This window comes from Oryctolagus cuniculus, chromosome 3, assembly GCF_051225735.1.
Source record: "Oryctolagus cuniculus isolate XC-2025 breed Fujian yellow rabbit chromosome 3, ASM5122573v1, whole genome shotgun sequence".
In the NCBI taxonomy this organism is placed as follows: Eukaryota; Metazoa; Chordata; class Mammalia; order Lagomorpha; family Leporidae; genus Oryctolagus; species Oryctolagus cuniculus.
This window is the reverse complement of record NC_142869.1, coordinates 174,577,176-174,603,915: the sequence shown is the minus strand read 5'-3', so window position 1 is coordinate 174,603,915 and position 26,740 is coordinate 174,577,176. Positions and strand designations below refer to the sequence as shown.

At 42.0% G+C, this 26,740-nt stretch overlaps 1 protein-coding gene across 30 annotated transcripts in view; it reads right to left on the bottom strand.

Annotated features, from left to right (window-relative positions):
• Positions 1–2,777: 2,777 nt before the first annotated feature.
• The window catches only part of EZH2 (enhancer of zeste 2 polycomb repressive complex 2 subunit), an 80,503-nt gene continuing 56,540 nt past the window's right edge, over positions 2,778–26,740 (bottom strand). For 13 of the 30 annotated variants that reach the window (XM_089329575.1, XM_008258062.5, XM_070071358.2 and 10 more), the window contains 14 exons: positions 25,895–25,997; positions 25,211–25,389; positions 17,860–17,951; positions 16,166–16,406; positions 13,438–13,607; positions 12,808–12,902; positions 11,146–11,186; positions 10,578–10,703; positions 9,603–9,781; positions 6,045–6,140; positions 5,397–5,478; positions 4,645–4,725; positions 4,387–4,471; positions 2,778–3,102 (listed from right to left, as the gene is read on the bottom strand). In XM_089329575.1, coding sequence (XP_089185701.1) covers positions 3,042–3,102; positions 4,387–4,471; positions 4,645–4,725; positions 5,397–5,478; positions 6,045–6,140; positions 9,603–9,781; positions 10,578–10,703; positions 11,146–11,186; positions 12,808–12,902; positions 13,438–13,607; positions 16,166–16,406; positions 17,860–17,951; positions 25,211–25,389; positions 25,895–25,997 — 1,631 coding nt within the window. In that variant the 3' untranslated portion in view covers positions 2,778–3,041. Of the gene's footprint in view, positions 3,103–4,386; positions 4,472–4,644; positions 4,726–5,396; positions 5,479–6,044; positions 6,141–9,602; positions 9,782–10,577; positions 10,704–11,145; positions 11,187–12,807; positions 12,903–13,437; positions 13,608–16,165; positions 16,407–17,230; positions 17,314–17,859; positions 17,952–25,210; positions 25,390–25,894; positions 25,998–26,740 lie in introns of those variants that run through there. The other 17 variants (XM_089329577.1, XM_070071355.2, XM_070071359.2 and 14 more) reach the window with 5 other exon arrangements.

The following is a 26,740-nucleotide window of genomic DNA, read 5'->3' as shown; positions in this document are numbered from 1 at the left end:
AAGCATCTTTGGTGTTGCCTGTGTGAGAAAGCAGCCGGGCAGATTAACCCATGGGAGTTTATTTGAAGGCTTGCCCTGAGGACTGGATGACAGAACAGGACTTGCAGGCCCCTGGAATTTTAAATCTTTTGGGCATTTTAAAGTGTTTGTTAATTGCCAACGTCAGTACTTCAGTTTTCTAGACTTGACTGAACCCCAAGAAAGCTCCAACATGTTCTGAGGATCTGACCCTTTGCTGCATAGGTGGTGAGCGGTTTTTGTCTTCAGGAATCGGTCGAGCGGCTGTGTATACCTTCGTGTCATCTTGCCATCCAGTGCACGTGCCTGTCCCATGGCAGACCACACAGCTTTGTCCTAACAGGTGAGTGCAGCTGACTTCTGATCTACAGGACAGTCCAATGTTGAAAATAAACAGCAGCTTTAGGTGAATGGCTGTAACTGATTTCTCATAAATAAATGGGTATTTCAGTTTATAGAAATCAGAATTAAAAGATTACAGAAAAAAGTAAAATCCAAGCAGCTTTTCCATAATACACATTTTCCATGAGCTTTTGGTGATTTCATATGCAAGTATTGAAAAAAAAAGTTGCATGGCCAGTGCCATGGCTCACTTGGCTAATCCTCCGCCTATGGCGCCAGAATCCCCCATGGGTGCCAGGTACTAGTCCCAGTTGCCCATCTTCCAGTCCAGCTCTCTGCTGTGGCCCGGGAGTGCAGTGGAGGATGGCCCAGGTGCTTGGGCCCTGCACCCCATGGGAGACCAGGAGGAAGTACCTGGCGCAGAACTGGCCATAGCGGCCATTTGGGGAGTGAACCAACGGAAGGAAGACCTTTCTCTGTCAAATTTTACAAAAATTTGCATTAAAGTAAACATCGTTTAAGTCTACTTTCTGTTTCAAAGTACTTATAGAAGATGTTCTAGATTGAAAAGAATTCTAACAAGCAAAGCAATGCTCTTTTATGGTGCTTTTAACCTCTGCACAAGCTGGAAGCCGAGCACCTACTCTTGGATGGCAAGCTCTGCTGCTTCCCCCCACACAAACCAAAGTGTCCAGCTGACAGCCCTGACTTAGATGGCCTTTATTATCTAGGATCTCACTGGCCGAGGTGTACCCATCACTTCTGCTCAGAAAACCTTCATGTTCATGGAAGCCACTGCAGAGGGCATTTAGAATGCCATTTCTTTATTTGAAAGGCAGAGGCACAGAGATGACTTCCATCTGCTGGATCACTCCCCAGATGGCCGCAACGGCTGGAGCCAGTTGTTTCTTCCAGGTCTCCCTCACAGGTGCAGGGGCCCAAAGACTTGGGCCATCCTTCCTCCACTGCTTTCCCAGGCTGTACCAGAGAGCCGGATGGGAAGTGAAGCAGCTGGGACTAGAACCCACGCCCGTATGGGAATGCCCCACCAGCTAGGCCACAGCACCAGCGCCTAAAGTGCCATTTCTAATCATGGTATAAAAAGCTTGCTTGTAGGTTAAGAATACAGTGGGGTAAGCACTGTGGCACAGAGGGTTAAGCTGCCAGGTGAGACACCCACACTCCATACCAGTGTCAGTTTGAATCCTGGTACCTCCACTTCTGATCCAGCTTCCCACTGATGCACCCTAGGAGGCAGCAGATGGTAACTGCCACCCACAAAGGAGATCTGGACAGAGTTCTGGGGCTCCTTGGTTCAGCCTGGCCTTAGCTGCTGCACACATTTGGGGAGTCAACCTGCAGACTGGGAGAACTTTTCATCTACTTGAAAAAAAAAACAAATTAAAAAAACCACCAGATAGTGCTCAAAACCACTGAGCAGCAGCTGGCTTGACATAAAGGCGCCACCTCTCAGCTACTTACATCCCGGGATGCACTGTGTTACTGCTGGGCCCAAGTCTCATCTGAACAGGCCCACTTGGCAATCATGAAGAGTGGCTCCATTTAGAGTAGGAAAAGGAGAAATGACCCAACCAACCAAAGTAACAAAATTACCTCCTTATAGGCTAAATGGCTGGCCATTTTGCCCAGGGACACAGAGTGCCAAGGGAAGAACAAGAGGCAAGCAAGGGTTTCCTAGGTGGAAAGTGGGAATAGTTAGAGCCATAAAATACATCCGCACTAACACCAGAAAACTGCAGAGTCTAGGACAACACACAGGAGACCGGAGTCGCAGGCCAGGCCATCAAATCCTTATCCCTGCAATCAGCATTCTTTGCAGAGAAGGCAACTTGCTAGCAAGTAACTAGGAACTGCGGAGCACAGACTGTAATACCCCCACTGCAGTAGACTGACTGACAGCTATCAGGAGGAGGGTACCTGGTAGCTGAAAAATCCCTCTTGGTCGGGGGCTACTCTGAGACAAACTGTTGTCATGCAGAGTACAAGGTACAAGCACCCCCCCATTTTCTTGATATTTTGAGAGCATGTTTTTCCCTACCTCCCCAAGGTAGATTTGTACCTAGTTTGTAGGTATGTTAGGAATTCCTGCTTATACTATTCTAAGAATTAGACCCAGACTAATGGAATTTAGAGGTAGATAGGCTCTTAGGAAAGAGGACAGATTAGAATGTAGCCGCCCTGGTCTCCTGTCTACAAGACCAAGCTCCTTTCTCGGCAACCCGGTGTCATTCACTTACATACATATGTCTTCTGTATACTGACAGGCACTACAACCATTCCTAGAATTTGCCACATTATAATACAATCAGTTATTAGTATCTAACAGGAACACATTTTCTGTCCTTTTCTAAAATCAGTTAATGAAGCTTGATGATAGTTGACTCAACAAACAAGGAGAAGTTCAAGTATTCTTTATTCAAAGTTGAAAAATGTACCATACTGCATTATTGCAAAAATTCACTGGTACAAAACACTTTTGCAGCTGGTGAGAAGGCAATAAAAAGTTGATTTTAAAACATCACTATAAATTATTCTTACAGTACTCTGCAAATTCAGAATTTCAAACTGCATTTTCTTTTTCTAAATCGCCCACAGTACTCGAGGTTCCTGAAGCTAAGGCAGCTGTTTCCGAGAGGAAGGGGAGGAGGAGGTAGCAGATGTCAAGGGATTTCCATTTCTCTTTCGATGCCCACGTACTTCAGGGCATCAGCCTGGCTGTATCTGGAACAACATGAAAAAACAATCGTCACCTTTCCAACATGCGGTGAGACTGCACACAACCAACCCTGCTTCTTACAGTATCTTAAAAAGATAAGTACATACACCCACTTACACAGCTACAGGCATTGAGGTACATTCATGGAAGGCGACACATTCTGTGTCACTGGTAGCCTAGTTAAGAAGTCGCCAGGTTCTGAACTGAGAAACCTGTTTCATTATAAGCATTCCCCTACGCCACTGCAGCAGCCTGCCCCAGGAGGGCACGTCTACATCATGACGTACAGGCCTAACACTGGGAAAGTAGAACAAAAAGGTAATCGTGATTTGGAAACAGTGATCTGAGCCACCAAAGAGCAGCTGCACACGGGTGAAAAGGTGAGGGGACAGACAGAGAAGTGTGAGGCCCCGACCACTGGGTGCAGCCTCCAGGCACCCTCAACCCCAGGCGCACCTGCCTCTCTGTTCAGAGCACACTGGACTGAAGCAGAGACGACCATGCCCCCAGAAGGACCCCCTCTCTGACCCGACAATCTCAGTTCTCTCCGTCAACTGTGTGGTGGTAGTCATTAAGCCCTGGTTTGCAACAACTCTTAAACAGCTTCTGCGTGGGATTCATATTCGGCAACAGGATTCCTTTATTAGACAGTCACCTGACTGCATCTGATTGGATGTTAAATATATAAGCGCATTGAATTTAGTCCACAGAACTTGATAAGCTGTATAAACTGCCAGCCTAAGGCCTCCCAGCATCCCAGTGGTTTTCCTCCCCAGAAAGAGCCCAGAGGCAGGTAGTTACCAACAGTGCTGACTTTTTAAATAATAATGTGGTGTGGGGTATTTCCAGCAACTAAAAAGATGAAGTAGATGTAAGTGTAGAACTAAAGTTCTGTGTAGCATACTGGCAAGTCAAAGCAGGTGGCCGAGTAATCTATGTAAATATGATGTGATCACACTGTCTTCAGACAGGTGCCACAAGCAGGCTTGATGCGTGCACCAGGACAGGAGGACTAGGACTCACACAGCTCTCGGCAGGCTGAGAAGTGGGGCTTTCTGCATAGGTTTTAATCTAATTGTGTAGGTAATGCTTATTTTTAAAATGATGAGTGGAAAACGACATTACTGTGATGGCAGGCTGCAATGCCGCACCGACACCGATGGCAGACAATGCCCAGTCATGCCCAATGACAGCCGATCTCGCAAAGAACTGAAAAACAGCCCTTGTCTACAGTTCACATGTAGGCAGGCAAAGCCCCCAGATCACATTAGAAATGTACTTTTACCAACCTGTAATCAAAAAACAGCTCTTCACCAGTCTGGATGGCTCTTTTAGCAAAAATACCTATCCTGTGATCTCCATTAACCATCATAACTGGAAAGAAAGATACACTGGTGTCAGAGCAGGTAGCGTTAAGACAGGCCACAAGGTGGTTCCCTGACTCGGGAACTTCATAAAGCTGTCCCAGAACTACTCAAGCCCCCATCACTGTATAAGAAAGGGAGTCCATGTTATCAAGCTACAGTTCTGACTTCTTAAGTACCCACCTTTTGCATAGCAGTTTGGATTCACTGAATGATTTGCAAAACGAATTTTGTTACCCTTGCGGGTTGCATCAACTACAAAATCTAAAAAAAAAAAAAAAAATACACTGAATAATTTGTTGTCAATCAATAAACAGTTATTCTGGAAATACAACTGGGTATAGTTCTTCAGGGTTTGAATTCAAAAGCAAAAAGATCATGCAGTCAACTTCATTCAGTTCTAAATGATACTTGGGAGAAAATGCTGTTCTAAGTTAAAACTAATCACTGGTAACTCAGGATGGTTGTCTATCTCATGCTATTACTTATCAACTATGCACTGCTGAGCAAAACCTTTCTAAAAAAGGAATCTAAATTCCTAACACAAAAACATCCATTTTCACATGTAAAATTCTATTAATGTTTTTTCACTATACTGTCTATGTAGCAATCACAGAAAAACTACTTGTTCCGATTGCGTTCCTGAGAACACCTGCACGTGACTGGAACAGCAGCAGCTTCCTGTTCACAGTCCTTGGGTAACACCCAGATCAAGTGTTGGATGATGCTTTCACATGCAACACTCCATGTCCTTCCCAGGTCAGACAGACTCGAAGGGTGCCAAGCTTACACAGCACCCAGGTTCTCAGGAAACAAGCTGTCCTTTGGAGGTCCTCCTAGTCACCTCATGGAATTCTAACGCCATCTCCAAGCACTCAGCAGAAGGCTCCTACGTGCAACCCAGAGGAACTAAACAAGTTCTAGTTCAAACATACCATTGTTCAAGTTGAACAAAAAGCTGCACATGTATTTATCATATACTTTTCCTCTTCTGTCTGCTTCATCTTGAGAAATTATCTAAAAGGAAAGACATAAGAATAAAGTGTTTTGGGGCAGGTGATACAGCCTGGTAGAGCACACAAAAAGCTCAAGAGGATTTAGTCTCAGGGAGACTACTAAGCAAAGGAACACTACAGCCTCTCTTTCCCATTTGGCCTGTTCACTGGTCAAGAAGAGCAGTGACATTTTCAGGACTCCAGCTCAAAGATGGATCAAGTGATTATGCTTGGAGGAAATGGCTAACGAAAGTGTTTCTGCTGAGTAAAAGCCACGGCCTGCAGCTTCAATACAAACTGAAGCTAGGCCTGTGATTGTTTCCCTTAACCTACAACTAACCCTAAGAGCATTTCTAGGTCCTCTTCCGCTAGGCTGTGAATTTAAGCAGGACAGACATACAAGCTCCCATGCTCCCCCTTTCCCCAAATCCTAAAAGCTACATGTGGCTAAAACTGAAGCATTCCAGTTACTAAGCCAAACCAAAACCCACAAGCCCAAGTCAAGCTGGAAAGACATTTTATTCATTTCTAATCAAACCCAATGGACTTGCCCAATGAATATGAGAATATGCAATTAGTGTGCCTTACCTCTCCACAGTATTCAGAGATGAATTCATTTTTCTGTACAGGGTCTTTAATAAAAATTCCCCAGCCTGCCACATCAGATGGTGCCAGCAACAAATGCTAGAGAACAAAAAGCAACTATGTAATCATATTTGGAAAGCAAAGATAGACCTGTTTCAATGCAATTCAATACACTGTAGACTGGGTCATCTGAAAGCTGCTGAGGATAGCTGGCAAACTGAAAACACCGTTGTGTTTCTGTTTTTTAACCAAACACAGGCGGACATTGTGGCACAGCAGGTTCAGCCGCCACTCGCTCGCATTCCCTATTAGAGTGCCTAGGATTGAGTCCAACCTCCACTTCTGATCCAGCTCCCTGCTAATGCACCTGGAAGGCAGCAGCTAATGGCCCAAGTACTTGGGTCCTTGCCACCTCCTGGAAAACTCCGATGAATCCTGACTCCTGGCTTCAGCCTGGTCCAGCCCCAGATGTTTGTAGCCATTTGGATCTTTCATAAAGAAAACATACAGGAGGCCGGTGCTGTGGCATAGTGGGTAAAGCTGCCGTCTGCAGTTCTGGTATCCCATATGGGCACTGGTTCGAGTCCCAGATGCTCCACTTCCAATCCAGCTCTCTGCTATGGCCTGGGAAAGCAGCAGAAAATGGCCCAAGTCTTTGAACCCCTGCACCCACGGGGGAGACCCAGAAGAAGCTCCTGGCTTCGGGTCGGTGCAGCTCCAGCCACTGGGGCCATCTGTGGAGTGAACCAGCAGATGGAAGATCTCTCTATCTGCTTCTGCCTCTCCCCATCTCTCTAACTCTTTAAAATAAATAAATCTTTAAAAAATACATACAGGATAATTAACTCTTACAGAAAATACAACTTCTGGTGTTACTAGTCCCTTCCAGTTATCATTTAGTAAGGTCTTTTAGGACTGTGCACTTTTACTTCCCTATCCCACTAGTCCTTGAATTCCTTGAGTAATTACTTTCAATTTGACTTTAATGAGGATACACCCAATCATTGCCCCTTCTCCACACCTTTTCCCTCCACTCCCAGCTACTCCGTTTTCAGTTCAAGCCCTCCCCAGCCCTGCCCCTACATCCTCCCAGCACTTGCCTGGCTTTCCGTCCTCTTGCAGTCCTGCCACTTCTCCCCTCAGTCTAGCATTCTGGTGGTAGCAGATGCCAAGATCACCACCAGTGTCAATTAGACAGTTAGGGATTCATCCCCATAGTCTTTTCATCAGGGCTTATGATTATGCTTTCATTCAAAACCCATGACATGTCAAAAGGTTCCCTGATCACCCAGGCTTCCAATCTCGCCCTATTCTAGTCCATCCTGCCTTCATTTGATGAGTGTCCCAAATCCCCTCCTCATCAGAAATAAAATAAGCTAAATATTATGAAGAAATTAAATCCAATTGGTGAAAAGTAACCACATAGGGGCCAGCGCTGTGGTGGCACAGCGGGTTAACAGCCTGACCTGAAGCATCGGTTCCAGTCCTGGCTGCTCCACTTCCAATCCAGCTCTCTGCTATGGCCTGGGAAAGCAATGGAAGATGGCCCAAGTCCTTGGGCCCCTGCACCCATGTGGGAGACCCAGAAGAGGCTCCTGGCTTCTGATGGGTGCAGCTCTGGCCATGGCAGCCAATTGGGGAGTGAACCATCATATGGAAGACCTCTCTGTCTCTCTTCTCTCTGTGTAACTCTGACTTTCAAATAAAAATAAATCTTAAAAAAAAGTAACCACATAGTATTCTGAGAACAGTATGGCCCATTTTCTGAACAGGGAAGGGTAGATCTATCATACAATGGCAAGTATAGTATGAGGGGGAGAAATTATAAAATTTTTAGGTCTGAAGATGCCACGGGAAACTAAACAAGCACCAATGTGATCCAATGACCTAAATGCATATATAGCCAGATAGAGTTAAACTATCCAAATGACTTACAGAAACAAAAACCACCACCCTGCATAGCTGACCCAGACTATCAAATCTGCCATACAGACTTTGGTTCAAAGAAACAAGGAGACAAAACACAAGAGTTCTGTGTGATGCCTGAACAGAATTCCTGGTACAAGGGCACTACTAACAATAGTGGGATCTCATAACAGTTCAGCAACCTAAGATGTTTGCCTACCAAACACACACGAACAAAAGAACAGGTAGACAATACTGGAGTAATAACATCAGGGAGCTTAGGGCCAAATGCCCAGATTCGATTTTCTGCTATTTAAAAATCATGTAACTTGGGTTTCCTTATCTGTAAAGTGAAATTGACTATTCCTAGCCCACTGAGTTATGAGGATTAATGAATACACAAAGCACTTAGAACAGTACCTGCAATGTATTATATAATTTAAAAAAAAAGAAAAGCTATTATTACTATAAAAACAACTAAAGATTGTGAATTTCTCCAGCACTCTGTTGTTAAAATTTCTTTTGTTCAATATTTACTTGCTGACTGCTATGATTAAAATCACCTACATGCAATTCTTAGGCTTCAAAGTATTAAAAATACGATTTTTTAATAAAGATTATTTGAAAGAGCTACAATAAGAGAGGGATCTTCCACTCACTGGTTCACTCCCCAGATGGCTGCAATGGCTGAGCCAGGAGCTTCTTCCAAGTTTCCCCCACAGGTGGGAAGGGGCCCAGACACCTAGGCCATCTTCCACTGCTTCTCCCAGATGTATCAGCAGGGAGCCGGATTGGAAGTGGAGAAGCTGGGACCTGAACCAGCACCCATATGGGATGCCAGTGGTGCTGGCAGGGGCTTAACCCTCTGCACCACAACACCAGCCCCCAAAATACTATTTGATTAGAATGAGTCTCTATATTCTGAAAGAAATCATCAACCACTTTACCTTATTACCTTATTTACCTTATTTCCATTAAGGAGACTAAAGATGAACTACTATTTCTATTACCTAACATTAAAAAGGAACTCAAGTCATCTATTAAGCAACTAGTAAAATGCCTGAAACCATCAACGGTCATTTCTCAGAATTTACTGGCTTGGGGCCAGTGCTGTGGCACAGCGGGTAAAGCCACTGCCTGTAATGCCAGCATCTCATATGGGCGCTGGTTCGAGTCCTGGCTGCTCCACTTCCGATCCAGCTCTCTGCTGTGGCCTGGGAAAGCAGAAGATGGCCCAAGTCCTTGGCCCCCGGCACCCACGTGGGAGACCTGGAAGAAGCTCCTGGTTCTTGGCTACAGATCAGCGTAGCTCCAGCCATTGCGGCCATCTGGGGAGTGAACCAGCAGATGGAAGACCTCTCTTTCTCTCTCTGCCTCTCCTTTCTCTCACTCTTTCAAATAAATAAATAAATCTTCAAAAAATTTTTTACTGGCTTATCATAACACTTAAGTAAGGTATTCTATGGAAAACTTAAGAAGGAGATTGCATTACTTGGAAAAATCCAAGTGCATTATTCAAAGAAAAACCATTTTTGGTTTCTCGTCTGCTGTGCCATTCAATGATCATGTTTACTTTTTTGCTCCCAGCTGAATGATCTAGGACTATCCTGACCTCACATAGTCTACCAAAAAGACCTTCTTGAAGTTGACAGTTACCTTTTTGGAACCCCGCTGAATACTACAGTTTTTGCAGGACACATTTTTACTGTCCCAATGGTCAGCAGCTCCACAAGTAAGACAGAGGTCAGGGTCACACTCTCGGACAGCCAGATAGCACGGGCACTGCTTGGTATTGCACTGCGCTTTGCAACGGCATCCAGGAAAGCGGTTTTGACCTTAGAGAGATGTTCATCATCATCATCATCATAATCATCATCATCACATGCAAAAAAGGGCATAAAGGGAAGTATCACAGTTGGGTTGGGTACCCAACTGATACATGTAGCCCTCACAACCACCACCTTACTATCCATCCCACAGTACAGATGAAACAACTGAAGTAACAGCAAAGTATAAGCAGTCCGTACCAAAAAAGATCATCACTGAGTTCTTGTTTCTCCAGTTTGTATTGGTAAATGGTATATAAGGTTCTATGATTATAAAATAGGTATGAAAGAAGGGTTGAGACTACAAAATATCCATGGTCCACGACCATTCTAAAAGCTCACAGTTCTAATCACTTCCTTAACATCCCAGCTTTGTGTGCAGCTTCATTAAACAATTATAAAAAGGTATTAGCCTTATGCTGTATTTCTTTACTGAAAACTGAAATCCTCCTAACAATCTCTGGTGCCTCAAAATTATTTGGTAACTACTAGATTCCCCTTTCATTCTGTGCCAACTTTATTATGATTTAATATAAATGATCAGAGACAAAAGAAAGATTAAGTTCCTTTAATGCAATTTGGTCTGTCCTGCACACACACATACACGTTACCCAGGAGAATGAATGGACACCAGCACAGTGCCAGGTATGACACTCAATAAATGACTGTAAGATAAGATTTCCTAAGTAAACAACAAGGGAGCCACTCCCGTGTCCTTTGGTTCTGATTTAAATCACTATTTTTAATTGCTGGCCAAAGGTCTCCTTAGTTCTCATGCAATTGCATCAAAGCAACAAATACTTACACTCTGAACTACACTGACAAAACTTTTCACAAAAATTTTGTGCTATCACACAAGGGCACGAACTGTCACAAGGCTGCCGTGGATGATCACATGGTTGATAGTTGTAAACATGGTTAGAGGAGCCATCTGAATAAAGATAACAGCAGGCAGGCCCATTAATCCAGGAAGAGGGGAAAGGATCACACACAATGAACAAGAGTACACTCTTCCCTACCACCTTTGGAGCTGTACTGTATTTACAATGTTACACACAGTCCTGTTTAAAAATGATGGCAAAAGCAACCTCCCACCCCAAAGTGCTCAGGAGCTTTGCCACTAAGTCTCAAAGTGCATCTTTTCCAAACTGCTTCTCCTTTAACCAATTAAGTGACTCACTCCATCCAATCAGCTGTCTCTTTACAAAGAGCACTGCTTGGCCATTCATCAAGAGACACCCTCCATTTATACAGGTTTGATGTACAAAAATGAATTCTATCACAGCAACCCCAACTCTAATGCAGTCACTATTCTAAGTCAAATGAGAACAGACATTTAAAGCTAATAATGAAGGTGAAGGAAAGATGCTAACCCTTTTTCAGTTGTATCTTTCTGCAGTGTGCTGCCCACAACCTGCAAAAAAAAACAAAAACAAAAACAAAAACAACACACACACACACAAAGAAAAAAAATACAAACTTCACATAAAGCTAGGGCACAGGGTCACAGCTACAAATCCAACAGACAGCTGCTTCGATGGCTCAATCTGTGCCATTAACACAGCAGTGCTTTAAAGCCAGGTTACAACCGAAAAGGCACACACTATCCAGCTACTATTTGCCATCAGTTCAGAGCAACTCCGAAACAGCCTCATCACTCAGGCTGCCTAAGGTGTGCGGAGAAGCCAGGCTGGTGGCATCCCTTTCTATGCTCATCCACATCACCTGCTCAGGACTTATAAGCAGATATACTTTGTGTAGCAGCAAGTGTCTGTATCTACAGATTTATTCTGATGTGAATTATGCTGATACTATCTCTTATTTCAAGCATCATTAATAATCTAGCTGAGCTACACGGTCAGAAATTCAACCAAAACTTCAGAAAAATCTACTAAAACCTAAATTCCTGTGAGAAAATCTTACAATTTAAGTTCTCAATTAGGATGACTTGACCTTTATTAAAGAAATACACAAAGAGCCTATCTGTAGTTTTTAGGCATATGTATGTGTTTCCTTAGCCACTCAACTATGCTTCTCTTTTAAAGGAGGCAAGCATTTGGCCTAGTGGTTAAGATGCTTTTGTACCATATCTGTGCGCCTGATTCTAGTTTCCTGCCAACAGAGCAGCAGTGATGGCTCAAGTAGTTGGGTTTCTGCCAGTCATGTGGGAGACCAGGATTGAGTTCCCAGCTTCTTGCTTTGGCCTGGCAAATTCCCTGCTGTTGTAGGTCATTTGGGGAATGAACCACAAGATGGGAGCCATCTGTCTCTTTCTCTGCCTCTCAAATAAAATTAATTAAAAAAAAAAAAAAGATACACTCCCTAAAACTAACCTGGAGCTCACAGTAGAAACACCTATCAAAACATTTCCTAAAAAAATGCTAAAAAGGGGCCGGCGCCGCGGCTCAATAGGGTAATCCTACGCCTGCGGCAACGGCACCCCGGGTTCTAGTCCCAGTCAGGGCACCGGATTCTGTCCCGGCTGCTCATCTTCCAGTCCAGCTCTCTGCTGTGGCCCGGGAGTGCAGCAGAGGATGGCCCAAGTGCTTGGCCCTGCACCCCATGGGAGACCAGGAGAAGCACCTGGCTCCTGGCTTTGGATCAGCACAGTGCGCTAGCCACAGTGTGCCAGCCGCAGCGGCCATTGGGGGGTGAACCAACGGAAAAGGAAGACCTTTCTCTCTGTCTCTCTCTCTCTCACTGTCCACTCTGCCTGTCAAAAAAAATGCTAAAACGGGACTATTTATGTAGCCTTTACTGGAAAAAAAAAACAACTACTAAATCATTTATGTTTTTGATAACCAATACACATGGTAACCAGAACTTTTATGATCATTCCACATGTACTGATGGCTGTTGTATTCTTACAGAAAAACAGCAATTGCGAGTGGAAACACGATTTCACAAATATGTTTTTGAAGACAGTCTGAAGTTGTTGTATAACAGCCCAAGTAGAAACTGATCACTGCCTTTATAAAGTGCCTTGCCTGCAGCACCTATTTTGACTTCTCTAAACAGCCTCACAGCAGACTTACCGGTGTTTCCTTTTCTTCTTTCTTGGAGGGGTATCGACATCCTCAGCGGGAGCTGGAGCTATGATACTAGATTCTTTGACTCTAAACTCATACACCTGACAAGAGGCAGTCACAGTCATGAGAATAGTTTTTGAAGCAAATCATTTTTATACTCATTCATACCAAAAAGACTTCTCTCTTCTTGACACTGCTAAATGCTAGGGATACAGGAGAAATAATTGTCCCTACCTTCAGGAAGTAGAGAGTAGCTGCAATTATTTTCTGGTCAAGTGTAGTGATGCTGGGGTGAACACTGTGGCGTAGCAAATTAAGCCACCACTTGGGATGTCCACATCCCCTATCAGAGTGCCTGGTTTGAGACCCGGCTGTTCCACTTCCAATCCAGCTTCTGCTAATATGCCTGGGAAGGCATGGGATAACAGCCCAAGAACTTGGGTCCTTGTCACCCACATGGAGTTCCAACTCCTGCGTTCAGCCTGGATCAACCCCAGTGTTGTCGGCATTTGGGGAGTGAACCTGTGGACTGAAGAGCTCTCTGTTTCTCCCTCTCTGTCACTATGCCTTTTGGATCAGTACATACTTATATCTATATTTGGAGCTCTTGTAATAATATTGAACAGTTATGCTTACCTGTCTACATGTTTTGGTCCCAATTAACCTAGCAATGGCACAGAAATTATCATAGTAAGTGCCAATGAGGACTCTAAACATCGAGGCTTCAGCACCACTCCACTCCACGTTCTCTGGAGGTTCAATATTTGGCTTCATCTTTATTGGTGTCTGACATCTAGAATTTGCTTCTACAAAATCAAATGTAAACAATGGTCAAAAAATAGTGATTCAAAGAGGTATCACCTCACCCTGGGTAGAATGGCTCACATACAGAAATCAACTAACAACATGCTGGCGAGGATGTGGGGAAAAAGGGACACTAATCCACTGTTGGTGGGAATGCAAACTGGTCAAGCCACTATGGAAGTCAGTTTGGAGATTCCTCAGAAACCTGAATATAGCCCTATCACACAACCCAGCCATCCCACTCCTTGGAATTTACCCAAAGGAAATTAAATTGGCAAATAAAAGAGCCGTCTGCACCTCAATGTTTATTGCTGCTTAATTCATAATAGCTAAGACATGGAATCAACCTTAATGTCCTCAACAGTAGACTGGATAAAGAAATCATGGGATATGTACTCTATAGAATACTAAACAGCAGTAAAAAAAAAAAAAATGAAATCCGGTCATTTGCAACAAAATGGAGTAATCTGGAAAACATCATGTGGAGTGAAATAAGCCAGTCCCAAAGGGAAAATATCTTATGTTGTCCCTGATCGGTGACAACTACCTGAACACCTAAAAGGAAACCTGTAGAAGTGAAATGGACACTATGAGAAACAGTGACTTGATCAGCCCTTGTCCTGACTGTTGAGGAACAACTTACTATTTTATTCCTTTTAGTATTTTTTTGTTCTACTTAATACCATTGGTTGAACTCTTTAATTAACACACAATTGTTCTTAGGTGTTTAAATTTAACTGAAAAGTGATCCCTGTTAAATATAAGAGTGGGAATAAGAGAGGGAGATGTACAGTTCGGCACATGCTCACTCAGACTTACTCCTATTGGTAGAGTTAGAAACATACCAGGGGATTCCAAATTAATCCCATCAAGGTGGCATGTAATAATGCCATCTCATTAGTCAAAGTGATCAGTCTAAGTTCATAATTGATCATAATAATAGGACTAAGTGTCAAAGGGATCACAGAAACAAGACTAGTGTTTGCTAATAATAACTGATAGAATTAAAAAGGAGAAAATGATCCAACATAGGAAGCAGGAAACACAGCAGACTCGTAGAATGGCAGATGCCCTAAACAACACTCTGGCCTTGGAATCAGCCCTTAAGGCATTCGGATCCAGCTAAAAAGCCCATGAGAGTTGCTCAGGCATGGAAAGCCAAGACATTGTGGCAAAAACAAACAAGCAAACAAACGAAAAAAAACTAAATGAAAGGTTTCTGTGAGTGAGATCCCAGTGGAAAGAACGGGCCGTCAAAGAAGGACGCACCTTTCTCTGAAGGGAGGAGAGCGCTCCCACTTTGATTATGACCTTGTCTAAGGTCAGAGTTTGCGAACTTGAGAGGCTTCCATAGCCTTGGAAGTTCATGACAACAGCCTCGGGTGATTACTGACGCCATAAATAAGAGTGTCAATTGTGAAATCAACAACGGGAGTCACTGTGCACCTATTCCCCATGTAGGATCTCTGTCCTTAATGTGTTGTACTATGCAAATTAACGGTAAAACTACTACTCAAACAGTACTTTATACTTTGTGTATCTGTGTGGGTGCAAACTGTTGAAATCTTAGTATATACCAAGTTGATCTGTATATAAAGAGAACTGAAAATGAATCTTGATGAAAGAATGGAATTGGAGAGGGAGTGGGAGATGGGATGGTTGCGGGTGGGAGGGAGGTTATGGGGGGAAAAAGCCGCGATAATCCAAAAGTTGTACTTTGGAAATTTATATTTATTAAATAAAAGTTGAAAAAAATTAGTAATTAGAAATAGTATCAAGTAAAACTCAGGATGCACTCAAGAAAAAAAAGCAGGAAATAGGGACCAGCATGTAGCACAACAGGTAAAGCTGCTGCCTGCAGTGCTGGCATCCCTTATGGGCACTGGTTCATGTCCCAGCTGCTCTACTTCTGATCCAGCTCCCTGTTATGGCTTGGGAAAGCAGCAGCACATGGCCCAATCCTTGGGTGCTGTGGAGACCCAGAAGAAGCTCCTGGCTTTGGATCAACCCAGCTCTGGCCACTGCAGCTATTTGGGGAATAAACCAGCAGATCGAAGACTTTCTCTCTCTCTGCCTGTTAACTCTCTGCCTTTCAAATAAATAAATCTTAAAAAAAAAAAAAGCAGGAAATAATCATATTTTCAATGAACTAAGTCTAGAAATAATAGTATCAGTAACTAAAATCCAATCAGTAAAATACTAACTCATCAGTACTAGTTTTCTCTCTAACCAAAACAAATCAAAGAACTTCAAGAACACTAAACCACATGATCTGAATTTCACGATGCCCTGTCTGAGAAAGGTGAGAAAGCACATAGCACAAAGAGAAAGAATAAGCTGCATTATCAACCTTTCAACAACCCACAGTCCAGAGTAGGAGTTGGGGGCAGAAGACAGCAGTAACGGTTCAGCTTCACATCCCTGAATGATGTTCTGTGGTCTTGGACTTCTGGTTATATTGAAAACTAACCAACTAAGAAAAGTATCCAATACATCCTTAATCTTCCCAATATGAAGCTTTGAAAGCAATGGTAAAACCCAGTTATTAGATGTGCCTTACCAGAAGAACTAGAAGTTTCATCTTTTTTCTCTTCTTCCTCTTTATCATTGTTTTCTCCCCCTGTTTCAGTTCCCGCCTCCCTATCACTGTCCGTGTCCTTCGACTCCAGCACATTGATGGTGGGGGTGCTGGGTCTGCTACTGTTATTAGGGAGCCGTCCTCGTCTGCGACCCCCTGGGCGTTTTGGGGGGGTCTTTATCCGCTCAGCAGTGAGGGCAGCAGCAAACTCCTTTGCTCCCTCCTACAAAATGAAAAAGGCAGACATCAGGGTAAAGTTCAAAAATCATTTTGGTGGAAGAGCAAAAAATAAAGACTGCATAAGACAAATTAGTCAAGACATCTATCATAATATCCATTTGTCACAAATAAACATTTGTATATGCTTTGTTTTGATCTGCTTTTGATAATTTGAAAATTTTAGATTAATATGGGTTTAATATATTGTCAGGCAAGACCGTTATGTGTAGTGGATTTGTGAAATATAAACTGATTATAATTAAGTTAGACCATAAAATAAATTATGTATATATAAAGGTAGTTATTTCTATATTTACATTTATATTTATACATATTTAAAGGAACATCTTTACAAAAACAGTAACATGTCTAATGTACATTAGGTCAGATTCCTGCTTCAGGAGTTAAGGTAATGCATAGCCCTTTATGGTGGTGTTTACTTAAAGAATACAACACACGTACACAAGCTTGACTTATCACTTCCTGCCATACTATAAAAACATCAGATTCTTTCTTCCTGTGAGGGATAAGCTGCCACAGGAAGACATGAAAGGAACTTCAGGAACAAGACTGCCTGAGGGTTACAGTTCGCATTATGAGGTACAACAATCCAGTCTCAGAAAGTATAAAACAATGGTAAGAGCATGGTTTATACAGAGATCACAGAAACATTTTAGATGAGCCAAATACAATTCTGCCTTATATAGAATATTACAAAATATGCTCAAGAATTCTGTTTTTTTAGTGGAAATAGAAGGGAGAAGTTTGAGAGTAGCCAACAGTTTTATACTTCATTCTACACAAACCAAATTGCTTAAAAATAGGATACCTTCTGCAGGTGCCATTCAATGAATCTTCTGTCCAAAATCCAACAGGCAATTTATACCCATTTAGTTCCTAGGTAGGAGTGGCTTGGTTCAAAGAGGGGAAATGGTAAAAATAAGATAGTACCCGTAAAAAACAACTTTCCTACCTCATATTTTCCTAACCCCTTACCTTGTCTCCATCACTTAAAAAAATAACAAAAAAAAAAAAATTGGGATCTAATATAGCTCAAACTACAGTGCTTCTAAAGAAACTCAAGAAAGAATATGGCTATGAGAAAGACTTAGGAACTACAGCATAAGATTACTGAGTTTCTGGTTTCGAAGTGGGCTACCTGTACTTCACATTCTCACAAACTTTGTGGAAGGTATGAGTCCTTGATCCTAAAGACCTTGAAATGTTGCTGAAGAGATAACACAGATAAACAAAAGATAATAAAAAAATTAATGAAGGACTAAAATGTGTGGTACACGGGCTATGAAAGAAATAACATGGGTAAGAAAATCTACCTATTATATGGCCAATAAAAGTATGGGTACAGACAATGTTAACACTGACTTTATCACCTCCACCGAAGTTCAAAGTTAAGGCTTCTCAAATACCCTCTGGAATAATAAAGCACTAAATCTTACCAAATGCTGATAACACTGTGGTCCACAAGGTTTATTGTCTAGAGCTGTTTCTGTGTTCTTCCGCTTGTAAGTATTGGGTGTTGCATGAAAAGCTGCAAAATAAATTAAACATCAACATCAAGTACCCATTACAACTGTGAAATACTGTCACTTTTTTTTTTAACTCTCCTGGGAAAACTAATTATAATAAACTGTAACCTTCCTAATGTGGTTTACATTACTTTATACAACTTTCCTTCAAGTTCTCATTGAGCTATTACAATGTATTCTCTGCTGTTGCTCCTTCTCCTCCTCCAACCCTAAGCAGGAAGGCAACACAGTAAGTTCTAGAATGATTAGTAATTTCTCTTTTCCTTGCAAACAGAATTGATGCATGTAAACTATAAACATATTTCAATTAAGTCTTTACTATTCTCCATATGAGCAGCTGATATTCCCAAAATAAAATCAGATTACTATTTTATCAACAAAATTCTGACACCTACAATTTCTTGATTTCAGCAATAAATTATCAAATGGAGAGTAAAACACAATACCACTTATTAAAACTCATTTTTTTAAAGATTTATTTATTTATTTGAAAGGCAGAGTTACGGAGAGGCAGAAGCAGATAGAGAGGTCTTCATCTACTGGTTCACTCCACAGATGGCCCCAGTAGCTGGAGCTGCGCCAATCTAAAGCCCAGAACCAGGAGCTTCTTCCAGGTCTCCCATGTGCGTGCAGGGGCCCAAGCAGTCAGGCCATCTTCTACTGCTTTCCCAGGCCCTCGTGGAGAGTTGGATTGGAAGTGGAGCAGCCGGGTCTCGAATTGGCACACATATGGGATGCTGGTGCTGTAGGCAGTGGCTTTACCTGCTACACCACAGCGCCAGCCCCAAAATTCATTTTTAAAGGTAAAGAGGACAGGTACTAGCACTGTGCTTTAACAGGTAAAGTTGCCACTTGGGACACCAGCATCCCATATGGGTGTTGGTTCAAGTCCCAGCTGTTCCACTTCCTATCCAGCTCTCTGCTATGGCCTGAAGCAGTAAATGATGACCCAGGTCCTTGGTCCCCTGTACCCATATGGGAGACCTGGAATAAGCTCCTGGCTCCTGGCTTTGGATCAGCTCAGCTTTGGCCACGGCAGCCATTTGGGAAGTGAATAGAGGATAGAAAACCTCTCTCTCTCTCTGGCTGTACCTCTTCATCTGTCTTTCAAATAAATAAATAATTCTTCGGGGAAAAAAAAGAAAGAAAGAACCTAGGGAGAGCCTGTCCCTTTAGAGGAAAATACGAAGATCAGATAAAAGACTTTATAAAGATGTAAGTGTGTGAAACTTAAAATTATCAGCCCTTGTCTCTACTATTGAGGAAATATTTTTTTCTACTATTTGTTGAATTCTTTACTTAGCAGAGAGTTAAGCTTATGATTATAAATGATTATAAAATAAACTGAATGTATGTCATAAAAATTAAGAGTAAGAAAGGAGGAAGGAGGGTAAGAGACAGGGTAGGGTGGGAAGTATCACTATGCACCTGAATCTGTATATATGAAACATATAAAATTTGTTCACCTTATATAATTTAAAAATTATTTTAAAAAAAGAAGATAGGATTTTGGATGCTTTCTCTATAGAGAAATATAAAATGCTTGAAAGGGTAAAATATTTGCCATGGTTGGGCATTATACAATGTATACATATAATAAAACAGCACATAGTACCCCATGAATATGTACACTTGTATGTCTATCAAAATTTTTTTTAAAATTCCAGAGAGAAAAGAAGTTCTCAAATGTGATAACATTAAAGTAATGGCACACTGGTACATGAAAATAATGTCAATATGCATGCTGTAATAGTATGAACTTTAGAGAATTCATTGTGAAAGCTTGCTTTTTCCTGTACAAATGTTAGAAATAGCTTATTCAGAACTACAAGATGAAAATTATTTCAATTTGAATTAAAAAGTGACATATTCACAAATCATTTCTAAATATTTATGAAAGGATATTAAAACTAAAGTTCCACGGAAAAGACAGGGGAACTAAAGGTAGACTATACGGGAAAGAAGGGGACAAAAGGTAAAATTATAACGTTTTTAAAGTAAAAGTCAAGGCTAAAATTTTGTTTCATGTGAGTGAGCTTGTTTCTCCTAGAAAGAGAGCCTAACACCTTATGCCTAATTTAGCACTGGCTTACATTTTGACCAGCTGAGGACCCCTAATACAAAAACCAAGCTAGACCTAGCAGTACATACATAGCTACATATTTTTTTTTTATTTTTTATTTTTTTTTTATTTTGACAGGCAGAGTGGACAGTGAGAGAGAGAGACAGAGAGAAAGGTTTTCCTTTGCCGTTGGTTCACCCTCCAATGGCCGCCGCGGCCGGCGCGCTGCGACCGGCACACCGCGCTGATCCGATGGCAGGAGCCAGGAGCCAGGTGCTTTTCCTGGTCTCCCATGCGGGTGCAGGGCCCAAGCACCTGGGCCATCCTCCACTGCACTCCCTGGCCACAGCAGAGGGCTGGCCTGGAAGAGGGGCAACCGGGACAGAATCCGGCGCCCCGACCGGGACTTAGAACCCGGTGTGCCGGCGCCGCTAGGCGGAGGATTAGGCTAGTGAGCCGCGGCGCCGGCTCATAGCTACATATTTTTGACAAGAATGTGTTTTGGGGGGCCAGGGCTGTGGTGTAGCAGGTAAAGCCGCCATCTGCAGTGCCAGCATCCCATATGGGCAAGGGTTTGAGTCCTGGCTGCTCCACTTTCAATTCAGCTCTCTGCTATGGCCTGGGAAAGCTGTGGAAGATGGCCTAAGTGCTTGGTCCTTGCTCCTGTGCAGCACTGGCCATTGCAGCCATCTAGGAAGTGAACCAGCAGATGGAAGATTGATTCTCTGCCTCTGCCTCTCTATAACTCTGCCTTTCAAATAAATAAATAACTCTTAAAAAAAAAAAAAAAAATGTCCTGGGAAAAGCAGCCAAAGATGGCCCAAGTACCGGGACCCTGCCACCCACATGGGAGACCAGGAAATCTGTTCCCTTTATATATAAACGAAAGAAAACAAGAACTTCCATGTGCCTCAGGTGCAGACACCCCCCCAAATCCCAGTCACTTAGTCTCTCCACCTCCCTCCCTCCCTTCACAGTCCCACTTTTATGACTGCAAATCAATCTCTTACTAAAATCAGCTGGCTGAATTGAGGGATTGGTGCAACCTGCTCTACAAGGTCCCTAATCACAGGACTACTGGGGTAATTTATTTCCCCTATATGTACTGGCTTGCTTTGTGGGAGAAGGGGGATTTTTTTTCCTAGTAACCCTGGGCCCCAAGCAAAACGCAACTACCACCTGCACCCATCCCACAGACTGACTGGAGCCCACTCTAGCCATCGTCAAACTTCCCTGAAGGACATACTGTTGACCAATAAGCGGATCAGGAGCATTGCACACCGAATGGGAACTTGGACAGGAGCCAGCATGCTCCTTTCAGTCTCAATTTCAATCTGTAAGAACCGTAACTCCTGACCCCTCAGGGAGTCTGGGAATTAAGCAATAGCTACAAAGCTTCTTGCTCTGTTTGTGATAAATTCCTGCTCTCTTGCAATAAACACTTCCTTTCTTCTACCAAGACTGTCTTGCTGTTCATCTGGCAAAAGGATCAGCTTTGGGTCCTATAGCAACTTCTCCAACCACTTAGGGGGCCATATAAGGAGTTCCTTTTAGTATCAAAAGATCAATATGCCAGAGAATAAAATCAGTTTACAGCAAGTAAAATATAAATCTCTTCAAGTTAAAGGAAGATCCTCACTGTCATTCAAAAAGAATAAAGATGCAAATTAAAACTATGTTAAAAATAACACTTTCGCTTACAAAATCAAAATGAAAACATCAAAACTACTTTGACAACACATTTCATTGGCAGGGATCAGAGGAAACAGACATTCTTATTTTGCTGGTATGTCTTTAAACTGGTATATCCCCATATAGCTAAATAAAGTTTATCACTTAAACTGGAATTTGCGAGAAATGAGTACAGGCACGTGCAACGTTATTCACTGCAGCACCATTATGGCAAAAGGCTAAAAAAAAAAAAATCCAAATATTCATGTTTAGGGGCCAATTCAGTAAGTTAGAAAGCCTGTCATAATGCAGTACTACTATGCAGTTGTATAGACAGGCCTAATAATGTATAATATAAAGTCAGAAAAGGGTAAAGTCAGAACACCATGGCACCATTTGAATATGACAGGATAAAGAATATATTAACAGTGCCCAGTGAAGATGTAAAAGAACCATAAAAGTGGTTAAATGCAAGAGAGCTGAAAAACTCAACGGGCAGAAGTGTTAGGAGGGCCGGTGCTGTGCCACAGTAGGCTATGCCTCTGCCTACATCCCATATGGCTGCTCCACTTCTGATCCAGCTCCCTGCTAATGGCTTGGGAAAGCAGTAGAGAATGGCCCAAGTGCTTGGGCCTCTGCTCCAACTTGGGAAACCAGGAAAAAGTGTTAGGGAGACCTCACAGTATGCATTTTAATTCTCTGTTGAAATGTAAATAATATGAATGATGACCTATTAAAAAATAACAATAGCTAATAGAAGCCAGGTATTTCAACTATTTCACACACATTAATTCAGAGATAAAAAACTACCTCAAGCACAAAATGTTATGTTTAACATTTATTTTAATAACTTATTTTATATAAAAAAATGCATGGTTTGTAGTCAAAATTCATGTAAGGCAATAAAATACCTTAAGAATTTGTTTAGGCTCAATTATAAAGAAAATGGCTCTAGTACAAGAAGGGAAGGTGAGGGGAACGGCCAATGCTGCAGCGTAGAAGGTTAAGCCTGCACTGCAAGCATTGGGACTGTTCTACTTCTGATCCAGCTCCCTGCTAAGGTGCCTGGGAAAGCAGCAGAAGATGGCCCAAGTGCTTGGGTCCCTGCACCCACGTGGGAGACGTGGAAGAAGCTCCTGACTCCTGGCTTCAGCCCTGGCCATTGCAGCCATTTGAGGAGTGAACCAGCAGATGGAAGACCTCCCTCCTTCCCTCTCTGTATCAAATAAATGAATAAATATATTTAAAAAAATGAAGAGGAAGATGAAGGGAAGCTGCACCTGGTAGTTGCTGCAGGTGGCAGTCTACTGTCCCACAAAGGCCACCTTTATTAAAGTGAAGTATTTCTCTTCTCTCCAGCTTGAATGAGATCATTAACATGTTCAAGGTTCATCAAAATTACTCATCTCTGAAGAGCACAATGAAATAACTCTAATAATAAGGCGTACCTTATTTTGCTGGTTCATGTGTACAAAAGATACATTAAATGCTATAGCTATAAACAAATTGGAAAGAACTTTTCAATGACTCAAAAACAGAGCTCCCTCCAATTCTTTTCTTATGACATCTACATGCAATTTACAATATTAACAAAATGGTGGTGTATAAAGAGGAATTAAAATGCAATTCAAGACGATCATTTCAAGGGCTGTGTGAAAATAACAGTTTAAGACCAAACATTTGATAATCGTCCAATGCCTAAAGCAAAAAAATGGAAGATATACTACAGATTATACTACCATATCATAAATTTAAACTAGTTTAAGAGTATAGAGCATAAATGTTTAAAAAAAAAAAGAAAAGGGGGGGGCGGGGGGCTGGTGCTGTAACTTATCGTGTAAAACCACCGCCTGCAGAGCCGGTGCTGTGGCTCACTTGGTTAATTCACCACCTGCGGCACCAGCATCCCATTTGGCACCGGGTTCTAGTCCCAGTTACTCCTCTTCCAGTCCAGCTCTCTGCTGTGGCCCAGGAGGGCAGTGCAGGATGGCCCAGGTGCTTGGGCCCCTGCACCCACATGGGAGACCAGGAAGAAGCACCTGGCTCCCAGCTTCAGATCAGTGCAGAACTGGCCATAGCGGCCATTTGGGGAGTGAACCAACGGAAGGAAGACCTTTCTCTCTGTCTCTCTCTGTATAACACTACCCATTAAAAAAAAAAAAAAAAAAAAAAAAAAAAAAAAAAAAAAAAACACCACACACACAAAAAACACCAAAACACCGCAAGCGGTGCCAGCATCCCATATGGATGCTGGTTCAAGTCCTGCCTGCTCCCCTTCCAATCCAGATCTCTGCTGTGGCCTGGGAAAGCAGTATAAGGTGGTCCCAGTCCTTGGGCCCCTGCATCCACGTGGGAGACCCGGAAGAAGCTCCTGACTCCTGGCTTCAGATGAGCCCAGCTCTGGCCGTTGGAGCCATTTGGTAAGTAAACCAGTGGATGGAAGACATCTCTCTCTCTCTCTCTCTCTCTCTGAATCTGCCTCTCTGTAACTCTGCCTTTCAAATAAATAAATCTTCTTTAAAAAAAAAGAAAAAAGAAAAAGCAGGGACACAAAACCCAAAAGGCAAAGCAATGTAAGGCCATTTAGGGCAGGGTCAAAAGCTTCTAGAAGTATTACTATGCCATAAACAGGCACCCTAAAACATAATATGGAAAAAGTTGAACTATATTATGTAAACTCTGAAAATTAGGAAGTATGAAATATATTCTCAAAATATATACCTCAAAAGTAGTTGATGCTTTTAAAAATGTACTTAAAAATAAGGTCCAGTTAACTGGAAAATTACTAAGAAACTTCATTTCCTAAAAATATCAGGGAAAAAAAGTATTATTGGATGTACCATAATTCATTAAGAATATTTTATGCTTTGCTAGTATACAAAACACGGGTATTTAAAAAGCAACTTACTGGGCCGGCGCTGTGGTACAGCAGGTTAACGCCCTGGCCTGAAGGGTTGGCATCCCATATGGGACCGGTTTTAAGACCTGGCCACTCCACTTCTGATCCAGCTTTCTGCTATGACCTGGGAAAGCAGTACAAGATGGCCCAAGTCCTTGGGCCCCTGCACCCACATGGGAGACCTGGAGGAGGCTCCTGGCTCCAGATCGGTGCAGCTCCGGCCATTGCGGCCAGTTGGGGAGTAAACCATTGGATGGAAGACCTCTCTCTCTGCCTCTCCTCTCTCCTCTCCTCTGTGTAACTCTGACTTTGAAATAAATAAATCTTTTTTAAAAAAAAAAGAAAAGCAACTTACCCAGAGGACCAAAAAAAAAAAAAAAAAAATTCAACACTAAGTAGACAAGAACTAATATAGCATTTTTTTAGCCAATTTCTTTAAAACAGAAGTCTGAATTAAATGTGTATAAAACAATCCTCAAGCAACAACATAAAAATAACAATACTGAGTTCATAACATTTTTTAATCTTAACTGTAAGATTCAGTAGAAAATTCTAGTTGTATTAAATAACATTATTTGAGTTGCTTTAAAACATAATTCCACAACAAGAGATGGAAAATGAAAACGTACAATAATTGCACTTACGATGTAGGAAGCAGTCATATTTAAAACATCGCCTACAGAAAAGCGTATGAAATGAATGTAAGCTTTGCTCCCTCTGAACAGATTTAGCATTTGGTCCATCTATATTGGGAGTACATTCAGGAGGAAGTGCACCTGGGAGCTGCTGCTCGGTGAGTTCTTTGTATCTGACAGTAACCAAGAAAAATTTAAGTAAATATAAAAGAAAAATCACTTTTTCAAAATAAAGTTTCTAAAAGGTTTCCATGTATTATTTTAATGTTTATCTTGCCTAAAACAAAAAGGAATATATCTAACATAAATCAATCTTTATAGACAAAGAAGCAATTAGATATCAAGAATCAAATTCAATGAAATGATTCAGGTATATCATGAAAAAGGATATTAGTTTTAATTAATCATCAATGTTACTGAACTTTCTGCTAGTATCCAGAGAAATTTTCCTCTAAATAGACTGCTATAAATTTTACATGTATATATAGTGTATATATAAAGGTATTTATTCAACTATAATGTTTTATAGTGTAGAATACCACAGATAAATATATTGCTTCAAACATCTTGCCCACACTATAAACAAGCAAGTGCTATATTTGTTGCATTTGTAAATAAACGAAAAGGAGAATTTCCACAGCACACAAAGTGAGACTATCTCAGAAAAGCAAATCTTACTTTTCCTTTAGTTCTTCTGCTGTGCCCTTATCTGGAAACATTGAGGAAATGGCTTCAAAAATTTTATCAGAAGGAAATTTCCGAGGTGGGTGGATTTCTTTATCTGATTAGGGAAATATGAAAGGGGGAAAACATGAAGTCAACAAGTTTTCAATCTTTCATTTTCTATACATAACTGTATCTCTATAACATAGCTGATTTTCTAAGAAATCATGAACTTTTTGTTTCACTAACATATTTTATGTGTATTTATGGAATGCGCATATGTCAAACACAAAATTCAAATACAAAAAGTTTTCAGAGTTCTGGAAGGGGCCAGTGCTATGGCATAGCAGGTAAAGTCGCCACCTGCAGTGCCAGCATCCCATATGGGCATGGTAACAGTCCCAGCTGCTCCACTTCCGATCCAGCTCTCTGCTATGGCCTGGGAAAGCAGAAGACAGCCCTAGTCCTTGGGCCCCTGCACCCACGTGGGAGACCCGGAAGAAGCTCCTGGCTCCGGATCGGCACAGCTCCAGCCGTTACGGCCATCTGGGGAGCGAACCAGCGGATGGAAGATCTCTCTCTCTCTCTCTCTCTGCCTCTTCTCTTTCTCTGTGTAACTTTGATTTTCAAGCAAAATAAATAAATCTTAAAAAAAAAAAAAAGGGGTTTTAAAGATTTATTTATTCATTTGAAAGTCAGAGTTACAGAGAGAGGAGAGGTCTTCCATTCCCTGGTTCATTCCCCCACTGGCCGCAATGGCCAGAGCTGCGCTGATCCAAAGCCAGGAACCAGGAGCCTCCTCTGGGTCTCCCATGTGGGTAAAGGGGCCCAAGGACTTAGGCCATCTTCCACTGCTTTTCC